The 14,427-nt window shown below is 42.5% G+C and overlaps 1 protein-coding gene across 1 annotated transcript in view; it reads right to left on the bottom strand.

The window, feature by feature from the left end:
* Window positions 1-14,138, bottom strand: part of LOC115162624 (GTP cyclohydrolase 1) — a 42,907-nt gene extending 28,769 nt beyond the window's left edge. The window contains exons 1-2 of the mRNA XM_029714099.1: window positions 13,592-14,138; window positions 199-308 (exon numbers count right to left, since the gene is read on the bottom strand). Coding sequence (XP_029569959.1) covers window positions 199-308; window positions 13,592-13,958 — 477 coding nt within the window. The 5' untranslated portion in view covers window positions 13,959-14,138. The remainder of the gene's footprint in view (window positions 1-198; window positions 309-13,591) is intronic.
* Window positions 14,139-14,427: the final 289 nt, after the last annotated feature.

Raw genomic sequence — 14,427 nt, 5'->3', positions numbered from 1 at the left:
TCGGACTTGCCTGTCTTGACTTGGGACTTGACTTGAGCGCTAAGACTTGAGACTTACTTGTGACTTGTAAAACAATGACTTGGTCTCACCTCTGGAAGAGATACTCCATAACTGGTGATTAAATTGTACACCTTTGGACTGGTGTGGATCTGTGGTGCTGATAGGGGCATAGGTGTGTGTGTGTGTGTGTGATATTACCCTGCCAAAGATGGGCACCAGGTGGTGCTCGCACATGGAGAACATGTCGATGTCCTTCACGATAACCATCTCATCGTGGTCCTCGTCGAAGATGGCATCGTTCAGTACATCTGCGGAAGCAAAAGAAAATGAGAGTGAGACGGATGAGTGCGAGGGCCATCGAGTCGTCACCATAAAGCTCCGAGACCCTTGACGAGACACTCAGATGAGACAGCCCCCCCAACCTAAATCACTCTGCCTCCATCCCATATGACATACAGTGCCGTGATAAAGTATTTACCGACTTTCTGATTCTCTGTTTGCATAGATCTTCAACCAAAACCTAATATTAGATGAAGGGAACCTGAGTGAACAAATAACACAACATATTGATACTGCTTTAATTTATTTAATAAACAAAAAGTTACGCAACACCCAATGCCGCCGTGTGAAAAAGTAATTGCCCCCTTACACTCAATAATTGGTTGTGCCATCTTTCGTCGCAGGTGGAAATTTGAATATCTGAACATAGTCTGATGAGTCCAACTTTTTGCTTCCAACTGCTGTGTCTTTGTGAGACGCAGAGTAGGTGAACAGATGATCTCTGCATGTGGGGTTCCCACCGTGAAGCATGGAGGAGGAAGTGTGATGGTGCTTTGCTGGTGACACTGTCAGTGATTTATTTAGAATTCAAGGCACACTTAACCAGTATGGCTACCACAGCATTCTGCAGCGATACGCCATCCCATCTGGTTTGCGCTTAGTGGGACTGTCATTTGTTTTTCAACAGGGCAATGACCCAACACACCTCCAGGCTGTGTAAGGGCTATTTGACCAAGAAGGAGAGTGATGGAGTGCTGCATCAGATGGCCTGGCCTTCACAAATCACCCAACCTCAACACAATTGAGATGGTTTGGGATGAGTTGGACTGCAGAGTGAAGGAAAAGCAGCCAACAAGTGCCCAGCATATGTGGGAACTCCTTCAAGACTGTTGGAAAAGCATTCCAGGTGAAGCTGGTTGAGAGAATGCCAAGAGTGTGCAAAGCTGTCATCAAGGCAAAGGTTGGCTACTTTGAAGAATCTAAAATCCCAAATATATTTTGATTTGTTAAACACTTTTTTGGTTACTACATGATTCCATGTGTTATTTCATAGTTTTGATGTCTTCTTCACTATTATTCTACAATGTAGAAAATAGTACAACTAAAGAAAAACCCTTGAATGAGTAGGTGTGTCCATACTTTTGACTGGTACTGTATGTTTCATCATTTTTTTTATGTTGAAGGGAAGCAATAGGAAGAATTTTTTTTTTATAATGTCTTATTATACCAAATAAGGTAACACATTACTTGACACCCAGTGTCATAAGATGAGATGACAAGGTCATAACCATGTCATAACTTGAAATAACCTGTCATATGGTTATAACACTGTCATGACCCATATATTTACACCTGTTGTGACATATATTGTGTTATTTTATGGCTGGTTATGACACCTACATAAGTGTCAAAACCCACAGCTATTCAAATGAGTTATTTCCCTGCCAAGAAGTTTCATTTTAAAGTTTGCTCATTAAATCCTTTATAGTTTTTGTTGTAATACATTCTTTACAGTCATGTTCTTTTCAACATGTTTTAAATAACATGTAGAAAATAAACTTTATGACACTGTCAAGAAGCATGATGACCAACATAATCATATAAGCTAGATAGGACTATCAGGTACAGGCCCTTAAATCAGCCATCAATCAAAAAGAGGGTGTCTTGTCCTGCTCCTGAACTCTGCTCCTGCATTCATCCCAGTCATCACATACAGAGCATTGGGGTAGGTGCATGTCTAACATCAATGTGTGTGCAATTACAGTGATAATTGTATTTTGTTAATAAAAAAACAACATCATATAACATAAACATACTGTTGACACGTAGGCTATAGTGTAATGGAATGTTTTGCCTTGTGTGGTAGGTTTTGTGGGTTTTGACACTTATGTAGGTGTCATAACCAATGTTCCCTAAAATAAATGTCGGCCCGGAGTAAATTTCAGGTCTGCAGAGTGCAAACTTGAACTTTGTGAAAACTTCCAGCGCGCATTTACTGTGAACATTGAGGTTGTACCCTCTTTAAATGAAAGTTTTAACAGTGGCCAAGTAGACAACTGTGGCTATTTGATCATAATATAGGCCTACCAGGGTAGCCTACCATCAAAAACAATGGAGAAAAAAAACGCACTCCATAACATTTTAACATGTTAAAATTTTAACAAATTAAAATTCATTATTATTCCCATACCATTATTACAGAGAATCAGACAAATTATGCTACCCTCTGCCTATTGGCTACTTAGCTTATTCAAGACGTCTCAAAATACAACACTTGCCCTTTTAAACACACATTTTGTGCACTTGTTGGAGGCAAACTCCCCCACTGTCTAGAAATGAGCTATAACTGGGCTAATAACTCACTAATTAGCAAAGAATATGAACAAATGTGCACAGGTGGCTACACACAGCTCTCACTTTGATCTCAAAACAAGCACAACTACTCATGACTAAACACAGTCCAGTTCAAAGATAAATGGCACAGATCCATAAATGCCAATGGCTATTTGCATATAGGCCTACTGCAGCTCTGATTGGTTATGGCGCACAGGTCTGTGTAGAGTATGTGCCTGAGTCTAGTCGTGCCTGTCAATGCAATAGAATCCTACTCCAATGCGCTCTGCCTAAAAGAAAATATCTTGCACAGTTAGTTTAGCATGCTAAATCTTGCAATCTTGTTTGTTTTGTTTCGGTATATTACATTAAACGTGGCTAATATTGTGTTTATTTGATCAGAATTTCCACAGTAGAGTGAAAACGTCGATAGTGTTAACTAAAGTGGAAAACTGTCGAAAGTTTAGTGAAGTTAAATTTCGTGCTTCTCTCTTGAGAGAAGGTCCTATTAGCCAACGTACAATCGATCGATAATAAAATAGACGAACTACAATCAAGTATATCCTAAAAACGGGACATTAAAAACTGCAATATCTTATGTGTCACCGAGCCGTGGCTGAACGACGACATCAATATCATACAGCTGACGGGTTTTAAGCTTTTTCGGCAGGATAGAACAGCGGCCTCTGGTAAGACAAGTGGTGACGGTCTATGTATATTTGTAAACGACTGCTAGTATACAAAATCTAAGGAAGTCTCGAGGTTTTGCTGGCCTGAGGTAGAGTATCTCATGATAAGCTGTAGACCACACTATTTACCCAGAGAGTTTTCATCTGTATTTTTCGTAGCTGTCTATATACCACCACAAACCGATGCTGGCACTACGACCGCACTCCATGAGCCATAAACAGCCATAAACAAACAGGAAAACGCTCATCCAGATGCGGCGTTCCTAGTAGCCGGAGACTTTAATGCAGGGAAACTCAAATCCGTTTTACCTCATTTCTACCAGCATGTTGAATGTGCAACCAGAGGGGTAAATTCTTTTATAAATAGTAAATAAATAAAAAATAAAAAACTCTACACCACCTTTACTCAACACACAGAGACGGGTACAAAGCTCTCCCTCGCCCTCCATTTGGCAAATCTGACCATAATTCTATCCTCCTGATTCCTGCTTACAAGCAAAAACAAACGCAGGAAGCACCAGTGACTCGGTCAATAAGAAAGTGGTCAGATGAAGCGGATGCTAAGCTACAGGACTGTTTTGCTAGCACAGACTGGGATAAGTTCCGGGATTCTTCCAATGGCATTGAGGAGCACACCACATCAGTCACCGGCTTCATCAATAATTGCATCGATGACGTCATCCCCACAGTGACCGTACGTACATACCCCAACCAGAAGCCATGGATTACAGGCAACATCCGCACTGAGCTAGAGGGCAGAGCTGCCGCTTTCAAGAGGCGGAACTCTAACCCGGAAGCTTATAAGAAATCCGTATGCTCTCCGACGAACCATCAAACAGGCAAAGCATCAATACAGGACTAAGTTTGAGTCGTACTACACCGGCTCCGATGCTCGTTCGGATGTGGCAGGGCTTGCAAACTATTACAGACTACAAAGGGAAGCACAGCCATGAGCTGCCCAGCGACACAAGCCTACCAGACGAGCTAAACAACTTCTATGCTTCCATCGAGGCATGTAACACTGAAGCATACATGAAGCCTCAGCTGTTCCGGACGACTGTGTGATCACGGTCTCTGTAGCCGATGTGAGTAAGACCTTTAACCAGTCATAAAATAACTACTGTGGTAGGTTTACACACTCTTATGTAGGTGTCATAACCAGCCATAAAATAACACAATATAGAGTATATCACAACAGGTCTAAATATATGTGCCATGACAGTCTTATGACCATATTTTAACAGGTTATGACAAGTTAGGTCAGGTGTTATGACATATCATGACATGGTTATGGGTGTCAAGTAAAGCGTTAACCAAAATAATACAAAACAACCCGCCCATGTATCCTCAGTATTCATAGTATTCTTAGTACTTGCCAAAGCATTGTGAATTGCTGTAGCACAGTGGTCTAAGCAGCACGCTCCGGCGCTGAGCCTCAAGAGTTTGCGATAGTGACTAGGCTGAGCCTTCATTAGGCCCACAAGTTAATTGCATTTATTTCACTATTTTCAAGAGGTAAAATGAATAGTCTGACAATTTACACATCAAACAAAAGTGTCACAGCTCAACGAAATCGCCTTTGGATAAGCTCAAATGCATAAACACCTTCACAGCTTTACAAAATGAAATATTAAAGCCAAACAATACAGGCTTTCAATCACACCAAAGACCAAAACTATATTGACAAATTATACATACTGTAGCCTAACTATCAAAAGTGGACGAGCATCCACACTGGAGGAAAGTTTGTTTTACAGTAGGCCTACATCTGTCAATCAACTGAGGGCCCAAATCAGCTCATCATCTCAGCCATGGGAACACAGAAGCCCATTATCGGTTTTCACACCTTTCATTATGTGACATTGATTAGGCTAGCGGATAGCCTACAGAATGTAGCCAATTGGAATATAATCAAATAACAACGGGCCTCCTGCAACTATCGACGGCACTATATTATCACCAGCTGATGTCTCGTTAAACCATCAATACACGCTAAAATCAAAATCAATAATGTTTGTACATTTGAATGTTGCAGAAATAGGACCTATAGTAGGCCTAGCATTTGAGTGAGCGAGAGACACACTTCCATGCAGAACAGAGCTCTACAGTGTGACCATTTTACTCATATATGTTCCTAAATATTTTACTGTGCGACCTGGAATTTTAGTTTAGGAGCACCAGTGTGCCTAGAAAAATTAAGAAATGAATATCGCAAATATTTTTATTGTGCTCCTTAATATCTTTGTGTGCACCTCTATTTTTCACGTGCTCCTTGTAAAAAAGGTCAGCGTATAGCCTTGAAGAACTCTAGGGCTAAATTGAAATTATTCTTACAGAAGAAATATGAAAAGCATATGCATAACCATGGCAGCATTTGAAAGGGAACAGTTTGGAAATAATGGGAAAATTATTAGACCAAAGGTGAGTAGACAACAGTTCACCTGACAAGACTGAATCCAAACATTACACTGTTGATTTTATGTACATTTTACATTTAATGTACTTTTTGAAGCATTTGTTGATAAAGAAATCTGAAAATACTCTGGATATATTCAGTAATATGATAAGACTATTCCTGGAAAATGTGGAGTAGGTGCAACATAAGACCAAAACAATTACAAGGGTTTGAGTGAGAGGACTAACTGGTGTCCCCAAGTGGCCACACACGCCTCTCCAAAGTGTGAACAGTTCCTAATCAATTTCAAAGCACTTATGACTCATAGAAAAGTCTTCAACTATAAAAAGGTACTTTTTTTAACTCTCCTAGCTGTGCCGTTGAGGAACTAGAGCAACTACACTTGTAGTTGTTTCATTTGGAACACATCCCTGCCATCACACAATTACACAATCCAAAACGGTCTATTCTAAATCGCAATCTGGATCAGGTGGGAATGATTTGAAAGCTTGTTCTACTGCCAAGATGACTGGCTAAGTTATAAAATATGATCTTACAGTGTTAGGCTTTCACAAGGCAAAACCCCCAATTGTACCCATGTTGGGGAATAAGAGATTTGAAAGTCTAGGTTTGAAATGTCACTGTTCCAAAATAAAAATAAAATTTACCCAATGGTGGCGCTCTACTTTATTTAACCCTTATTTTACCAAGTAAGTTGACTGAGAACGCATTCTCATTTACAGCAATGACCTAGGGAATAGTTACAGGGGAGAGGAGTGGGGATGAATGAGCCAATTGGAAGATGGGGATGATTAGGTGGCCATGATGGTATGAGGGCCAGATTGGGAATTTAGTAAGGACACCGGGGTTAACACCCCTACAAGTGCCATGGGATCTTTAGTGATCACAGAGAGTTAGGACATCCGTTTAACATCCCACCCGAAAGACGGCACCTTACACAGGGCAATGTCAACAACTACAGACCAGTATCCCTTCTTTCTTTTCTCTCCAAAACTCTTGAACGTGCCGTCCTTGGCCAGCTCTCCTGCTATCTCTCTCAGAATGACCTTCTTGATCCTAATCAGTCAGGTTTCAAGACTGGGCATTCAACTGAGACTGCTCTTCTCTGTGTCACGGAGGCTCTCCGCACTGCTAAAGCTAACTCTCTCTCCTCTGCTCTCATCCTTCTAGACCTATCTGCTGCCTTTGATACTGTGAACCATCAGATCCTCCTCTCCACCCTCTCCGAGCTGGGCATCTCCGGCGCTGTCCACGCTTGGATTGCGTCCTACCTGACAGGTCGCTCCTACCAGGTGGCGTGGCGAGAATCTGTCTCCGCACCACGTGCTCTCACCACTGGTGTCCCCCAGGGCTCTGTTCTAGGCCCTCTCCTATTCTCACTATACACCAAGTCACTTGGCTCTGTCATATCCTCACATGGTCTCTCCTATCATTGCTATGCAGACGACACACAATTAATCTTCTCCTTTCCCCCTTCTGATAACCAGGTGGCGAATCGCATCTCTGCATGTCTGGCAGACATATCAGTGTGGATGACGGCTCACCACCTCAAGCTGAACCTCGGCAAGACGGAGCTGCTCTTCCTCCCGGGGAAGGACTGCCCGTTCCATGATCTCACCATCACGGTTGACAACTCCCTTGTGTCCTCCTCCCAGAGTGCTAAGAACCTTGGCGTGACCCTGGACAACACCCTGTCGTTCTCCACTAACATCAAGGCGGTGACCCGATCCTGTAGGTTCATGCTCTACAACATTCGCAGAGTACGATCCTGCCTCACACAGGAAGCGGCGCAGGTCCTAGTCCAGGCACTTGTCATCTCCCGTCTGGATTACTGCAACTCGCTGTTGGCTGGGCTCCCTGCCTGTGCCATTAAACCCCTATAACTCATCCAGAACGCCGCAGCCCGTCTGGTGTTCAACCTTCCCAAGTTCTCTCACGTCACCCCGCTCCTCCGCTCTCTCCACTGGCTTCCAGTTGAAGCTCGCATCCGCTACAAGTCCATGGTGCTTGCCTACGGAGCTGTGAGGGGAACGGCACCGCCATACCTTCAGGCTCTGATCAGGCCCTACACCCAAACAAGGGCACTGCGTTCATCCACCTCTGGCCTGCTCGCCTCCCTACCTCTGAGGAAGCACAGTTCCCGCTCAGCCCAGTCAAAACTGTTCGCTGCTCTGGCACCCCAATGGTGGAACAAGCTCCCTCACGACGCCAGGACAGCGGAGTCAATCACCACCTTCCGGAGACACCTGAAACCCCACCTCTTTAAGGAATACCTGGGATAGGATAAAGTAATCCTTCTAACCCCCCCCCCCCCCCCAAAAGATTTAGATGAACTATTGTAAAGTGGTTGTTCCACTGGATATCATAAGGTGAATGCACCAATTTTTAAGTCGCTCTGGATAAGAGCGTCTGCTAAATGACTTAAATGTAAATGTAAATGCAATGTCCTGGGGAATTGGGATAACATTTTTTTTAAAAGATGACCAGCGATAAGAGTGCCTCCTATTGGCCCTCCAACACCACTTCCAACAGCATCTGGTGTCCCATCCAGGGAGAATGTCAGGCCATCCATCCGTGAGCTAAAACTGAAGCCAGCTGGGTCATGCAGCAAGACAATGACCAAAACAGACAAGAAAGTCTACATTAGAATGGCTGAAAAGCAACAAATTCAAGGTTCTGCAATGCCCAAGTCAAAGTCTAGACCTAAATCCAATTGAAATGTTGGACCTTCTGAAACGAGTAGTTCATGCTCAAAAACCCACAAATGTCGCTGAGTGAAAGCAGTGCTGCATGGAAGAGTGGGCCAAAATTCCTCCACAGGGATGTGAGACTGATCAACATCTACAGGAAGCGTTTGAATGCAGTCATTGCAGCTAAAGGTGGCACAACCAGTTATTGAGTGTAAGGGGACAATTGGTTTTTCACACAGTGGCATTGGGTGTTACATAATTTAAATAAATGAAATAAGTCTCAACATCGTCTAATTTGTTCACACGGGTTCCAATTATCTAATATTAGGTTTTGGTTGCAAAAATAGAGAAAATCAGAAAAGGGGGCAAATACTGTTGTTTCTCTCTGGCAAACACTGTAATTATGTTTCGACCCCATATATGCCTACCACTCTTTGTTTTGTTTTCCCTCGTAGCGGAGCTCATAATTGCTTAAATAAATCTAACGGTTATATCGGTTTGTGGGGACGCGCCCTCCTTTCTCCCTGACTGAGGTTTTTAATTTCCTGGTCGCCTATATACGGAGGTTGGGAGGAACGTTTCTGTGGTAAGCCAACTGTCTGACTTGTTGCTTCAGGGCCCTGTGGGGTTGTTGCAGTGTTGCCGTCTCGTTGCCTGAATGAGCAGCAGCTGCCAGGTTTGGGTGCCATGATGATGAGATCATGGCTAACAACAACAAAATAAAACGGTAATAGGTTCTCCATACATCGTAGGGTGTGATAAGTGTCATCACCATCTAACCAAGTTTCGATGACGGACTATGCATGTTTAGACCTATGCCTTCAGAAAGTATTTATATACCTTGACTTATTTCACATTTTGTTGCATTACAGCCTGAATTCAAAATGGTTCAATTAAATAAAAAATTTAAAAAACTCGCCCATCTACACACAATACCCCATAATGACAAAGTGAAAATATTTTTTACATTTTAACAAATTTATTGAACATGAAATACAGAAATATCGAATTTACATAAGTATTCATACCCTCGTCAATACTGTGTAGAAGCACCTTTGGCAGCAGAGTCTTTCTCTGTAAGTCTCAAAGAGCTTTCTACACCTGGATTGTGGAACATTTGCTGATTATTTTATTACAATTCTTCAAGTTCTGTCAAATGTGTTGTTGATTATTGCTAGACAACCATTTTCAGGTTTTGCCATAGATTTATGTCAAAACTGTAACTCGGCCACTCAGGAACATTGACTGTCTTCTTGGTAAGCAACTCCAGTGTAGATTTGGCCTTGTGTTTTCGGTTATAGTCCTGCTGAAAGGTGAATTCATCTCCCAGTGTCTCGTGGAAAGCAGACTGAACCAGGTTTTCCTCTAGGATTTTGCCTGTGCTTAGCTCCATTACATTGATTTTGTATCCTGAAAAACCCTCCAGTCCTTAACGATTATAAGCATACCCATAACATGATGCAGCCACCGCTATTCTGATGCGCGCGCGCACACACACACACACACACACACACACACACACACACACACAGGAAAAGAACAGGAAACCAAATCAGCATCTCCCCAAGTCATCTCAGACAAACACACACAATCACAAACACGCACGCAGGCACACATGCACAATCACAAACATTATGACACCAACACAAACAACCTCATACACAAAATGAGTCTCTATGGTTATACCTCAAATTGTTCAATGTCAAGCAGAGGGGTTGGCTCATACTCAGCTTTCTCACGCTCTCCCTTTCCCTCTCATCCTCTTCTCTCCTCATCCTACCCATTTCACGGTCTCCCTTTCCCAGTCTTTGCTCTCTCCTCTCTATCCCTTTCTCTCCCTCATCCCCCACTCTCTCTCAACCCTCTGATGGAGTGCTGTCCTCCCCCTGCCCCTTCACTTCAACACCTAATGACAACATTAAAGCCTGAGGCCAGTCTTCCCAAGTGACCGAGATAATGACAGTATTACACAGCCTCCCACTCCTCCATCAATCTCAATGAATGGCTCCTAGTGTGGGCTTTTCTTTCTTTATAAAAGAGGAGTCCACATGGAAGGATACCTCCTAATTAGGTGAAAGGAGAGATCATGCATATTGCTTACAGGCCTCTGTTCAAATTCAAATTACAGGCCTCTGCACTTCTGAAGGATCTGTCATTCAGATTTTTCTTGGAAGGTCATGTGTGTTGTCACGGCCCCTCCTCTGCAGTGCAGGGGCGGTTCCTCCTGCAAGCAGAGGAGGGTCGTTAGTGATTGGAGCTGGCGTGATTGGAGCCACCTGGGCTCAGGGTATTTAAAACTGCTTCACTAACCACTCTCTCCCTGCTCCTCCAGGTATGATCCTGTTTTGTTGGTTCCCTTGTAGGTTTACTTCGTTTCCACTCAGTCATGTTCACACAGATTCATGCATCCATGCACCTTACCTACACCCTACATTATGACATTTCCACGCCTCATTCCCTTTTCTTTGTTTAAAGTTAATAGTTTTTGGTTTACAATAAAGAACCTTTTGATTGGCCTATACATGTTGTTCATGTCCTCATTTTTGCCACAGGCTATGAGCCGGCCTGTGAGTGTTGATAGCATCATACATAAACATGAAAGGTAATAATTCCTAAACAATGCTTTATAAGCACATGGTATTCATGTGTTAGTGTATGATGCTATCTTCATAATGCATTATAAGCGCATAGGATAATATGAACAGTAACACTTCCTATGAATACCCACTTCAATGTATTATAAGCACATTTATAACACATTATGAGCTATTCTTCATGCATGACATAGGTGCTAATAACTGCCCAATAGCATATAAACAATGCAACTAGATTCATAGGGCATTATGACCAGGCCTTATAAACTGTATAATGCACTATATGAAAATAAGGACAGAGCATCATAGGGATTGATTTTCATTCCTTTACACACCCTTTTGGGCACAGTCTGTCTTGCACATCAAACATGAGTGAATGTTTTTATTAGCACATGAAAATGACAGTCTTGGTCAGCAAAAAGGGATTTTAAATGGAAATTCTATGACCAAGTGAGAATTTTTACAAATAGTCTGTGTGTGTCCACTGTTGGAGTAAGAAGATCCAGTCCTGCATCATTCAAACTCACTTCCTGTATTCCCTAGTCACTCATGAGCACACACAAAGACACATGAAGACTAGGGCCGGGACGATACCAGTATCGCGAAAAAAAATAAATGACAAGAAGCAGACAATTCTTCGCTCCTTTAAAAACCTGCTGTATGTAAAATATTGAGTGCTTGGAAAATAAATAAATGTGACTCTGGATGACAACATAATGAGGTTTGTTTCCTTTCCATGATACTAACCCGTATCGCTATACTGGTATAGTCCCGGCCCTATTGAAGACACACACACACACACACACACACACACACACACACACACACACACACACACACACACACACACACACACGGCATGTGCTAGTCCCGCATTGCGCGTTTAAACAAAGAGGTGGTGCAAAATAAGAGCCAACCCAAAAAGGGGGAGAAGACCACCACTGATGTCTGTGCTGAACACACACATATCACGACTCTTCACTTTTTGCAGGGTTTACAGTTTGGTTCGTCCCCTCATGTTCCCAAACCACACATACCTCAAACAGGGGGGGAAAGAGCATTGAGTACATACATATAAACCAGGCAGGTTCCAAGCATTCTCAAGCTATTCCAGATGCATGTTTTTATGCTCCGGAGAGCGCTACTAACACATTCCTTGTGTGTGTGTCTCTCTCTCAAAATGTAATACACAGAGCCTCAAAGTGCTCCACATGAAACCAACTCCAGATGAGAGGAGGAGGGTAGGGTGAGGGGTAATAATATTCAGAGGGGCAGCTCCACCACTAAAACAGTCCCAACCGTGGAAAAGAGAACCAATATGGTCTGGTCAGGATGACCAGGGGATTTGTTTAGCCTGGATGTGCACGTGATTTATTTTGTAAGGATGGAGGGATGGATGGGGGTATTGTGTAGAAAGGGGGATTTTACAGATGGATGGGGGGAAAGTACATCAATTGAGAATCTGAGATACAACACCATATTTCTAGTAGGGTTGGGTTACTTGTCTATAAATGTATGATGAACATAGATTGTGCATCCTTCCTTCTTGATGTAGTCTTTATCTACGACTGCCTAAATCACATTGGTCAATTTAATATTTCTTATTATTTGAGTGAATTCGGTCTCTCCAGTGCCAATAATGATTTACTATTTTGTACAGCTCAGCACTAAATATGAATCTGTAGCTCTTATAATGAATATTGTACAGCTATACAACCATGAAGGCCTGATTCACGCAGTCTCGTCTGAACAGTTGATGTTGAGATGTGTTGTTACTTGAACTCTGAAGCATTTATTTGGGCTGCAATTTCTGAGGCTGGTAACTCTAATGAACTTATCCTCTGCAGCAGAGGTAACTCTGGGTCTTCCTTTCCTGTGGCGGTCCTCATGAGAGAGTTTCATCATAGCGCTTGATTGAACATTTCTTCAAGTGCACTCGCAAAAACAAAGTTCTTGACATTTTCCGGATTGACTGACCTTCATGTCTTAAAGTAATGATGGACTGTCGTTTCTCTTTGCTTATTTAAGCTGTTCTTGCCATAATATGGACTTGTTTTTTTTACCAAATAGGGCTATCTTCTGTATAATACCCCTCCCTCCCCAACTGATTGGCTCAAACGCATTAAGAAGGAAATACATTCCACAAATTAACGTTTAACATGGCACACCTGTTAATTGAAATGCATTCCAGGTGACTACCTCATGAAGCTGGTTTTGATTTGTTAAAAACTTTTGGTTACGACATGATTCCATATGTGTTATTTCATAGTTTTGATGTCTTCACTATTATTCTACAATGTAGAAAATAGCTAAATAAAGAAAATAGTACAAATACAGAAAAACACTGGAATGAGTAGGTGTGTCCAAACTTTTGACTGGTACTGTATATAGATGGGTAATGGTCAGATAAGCACCATAAAATGTCATATTTGCATAGGTCTTAGATGAGTTAGGTAACCAAGTCAATGACATCTAAATACCACATGTAAATCTCAGGTAAATTAAAAGGTGAGATGTCACTTTTTTGCCAACATAGGAGATTGTTGCCAATAATGGAGTTTTGACAAAGGGCATTCCGAACTGACTCACCTATTATTTTCTCCTGGTATCCCTTGGTGAAGAACTGCATCGCAGTTGCGGCTCTCCACGGAGTTTTGAGAAGTCCCTGTCTTTGCGGGTCTTCCCCGAGTCCCCGGATAATAGTGGTGTAGGCAGCCGCCAGACTAGGCAAGCTCATCTCGTTGTCTTCTATACTTCGGGTGCGCTCATGCTTCCAGTTTTCCACGACTGACGACCCTGTGTGCGAACTCGACTCACCGGCGGTCCCCGTCCCTTGACATCCCACATTCCGGGTGTCTTTTTTTACCAAGCCGTCAAAGTGTCCGTTTAGAGAACTTTCGTTTGTAGTCGGTCTACTGTCAGCTTGATTTTCGTGACTCTGTTTTGGGCGCTCCATAGATCAGAATTGACGAGAGGTCCCTTCACGTTCACCTTTTCTCTGTCTTGGAAGATGCGCTTTCCAGTGTTCTCGCTTCGCAAACTCAGCTTTGTTTAGAGCGCACCTACCGAGTACACTGCCGGCAGCTGAACGTGTAAAATTATTTGAAACAAGCACGCGTTGGTAGTACCCACTGGCTTTATAAATATATAATCCTTGTGCATTCCTATTGGTCGCATTTTGAGTACGTCACGTTCTGTCAATGGTAAACAGATGGAGAACACGCACTGCTCGAATTCTGTATGGATCCGAATATTCCCATGCCACATGTAGCCATGATATTCACTATTAAGCAAAGTAAAATATTAGCCATCGTGTATTCATATAATAAACAACATTGTCAAAAGTAGACTTAACATCCCACGATTCACACGTCAATCTTTGGAAAATAACCACACAGTTTATAATGCCAATTATACAACGGGTG

This window comes from Salmo trutta, chromosome 25 (genome assembly GCF_901001165.1).
Source record: "Salmo trutta chromosome 25, fSalTru1.1, whole genome shotgun sequence".
In the NCBI taxonomy this organism is placed as follows: domain Eukaryota; kingdom Metazoa; phylum Chordata; class Actinopteri; order Salmoniformes; family Salmonidae; genus Salmo; species Salmo trutta.
The sequence above is the reverse complement of the archived record's forward strand: the minus strand, read 5'-3'. Positions and strand labels throughout refer to the sequence as shown.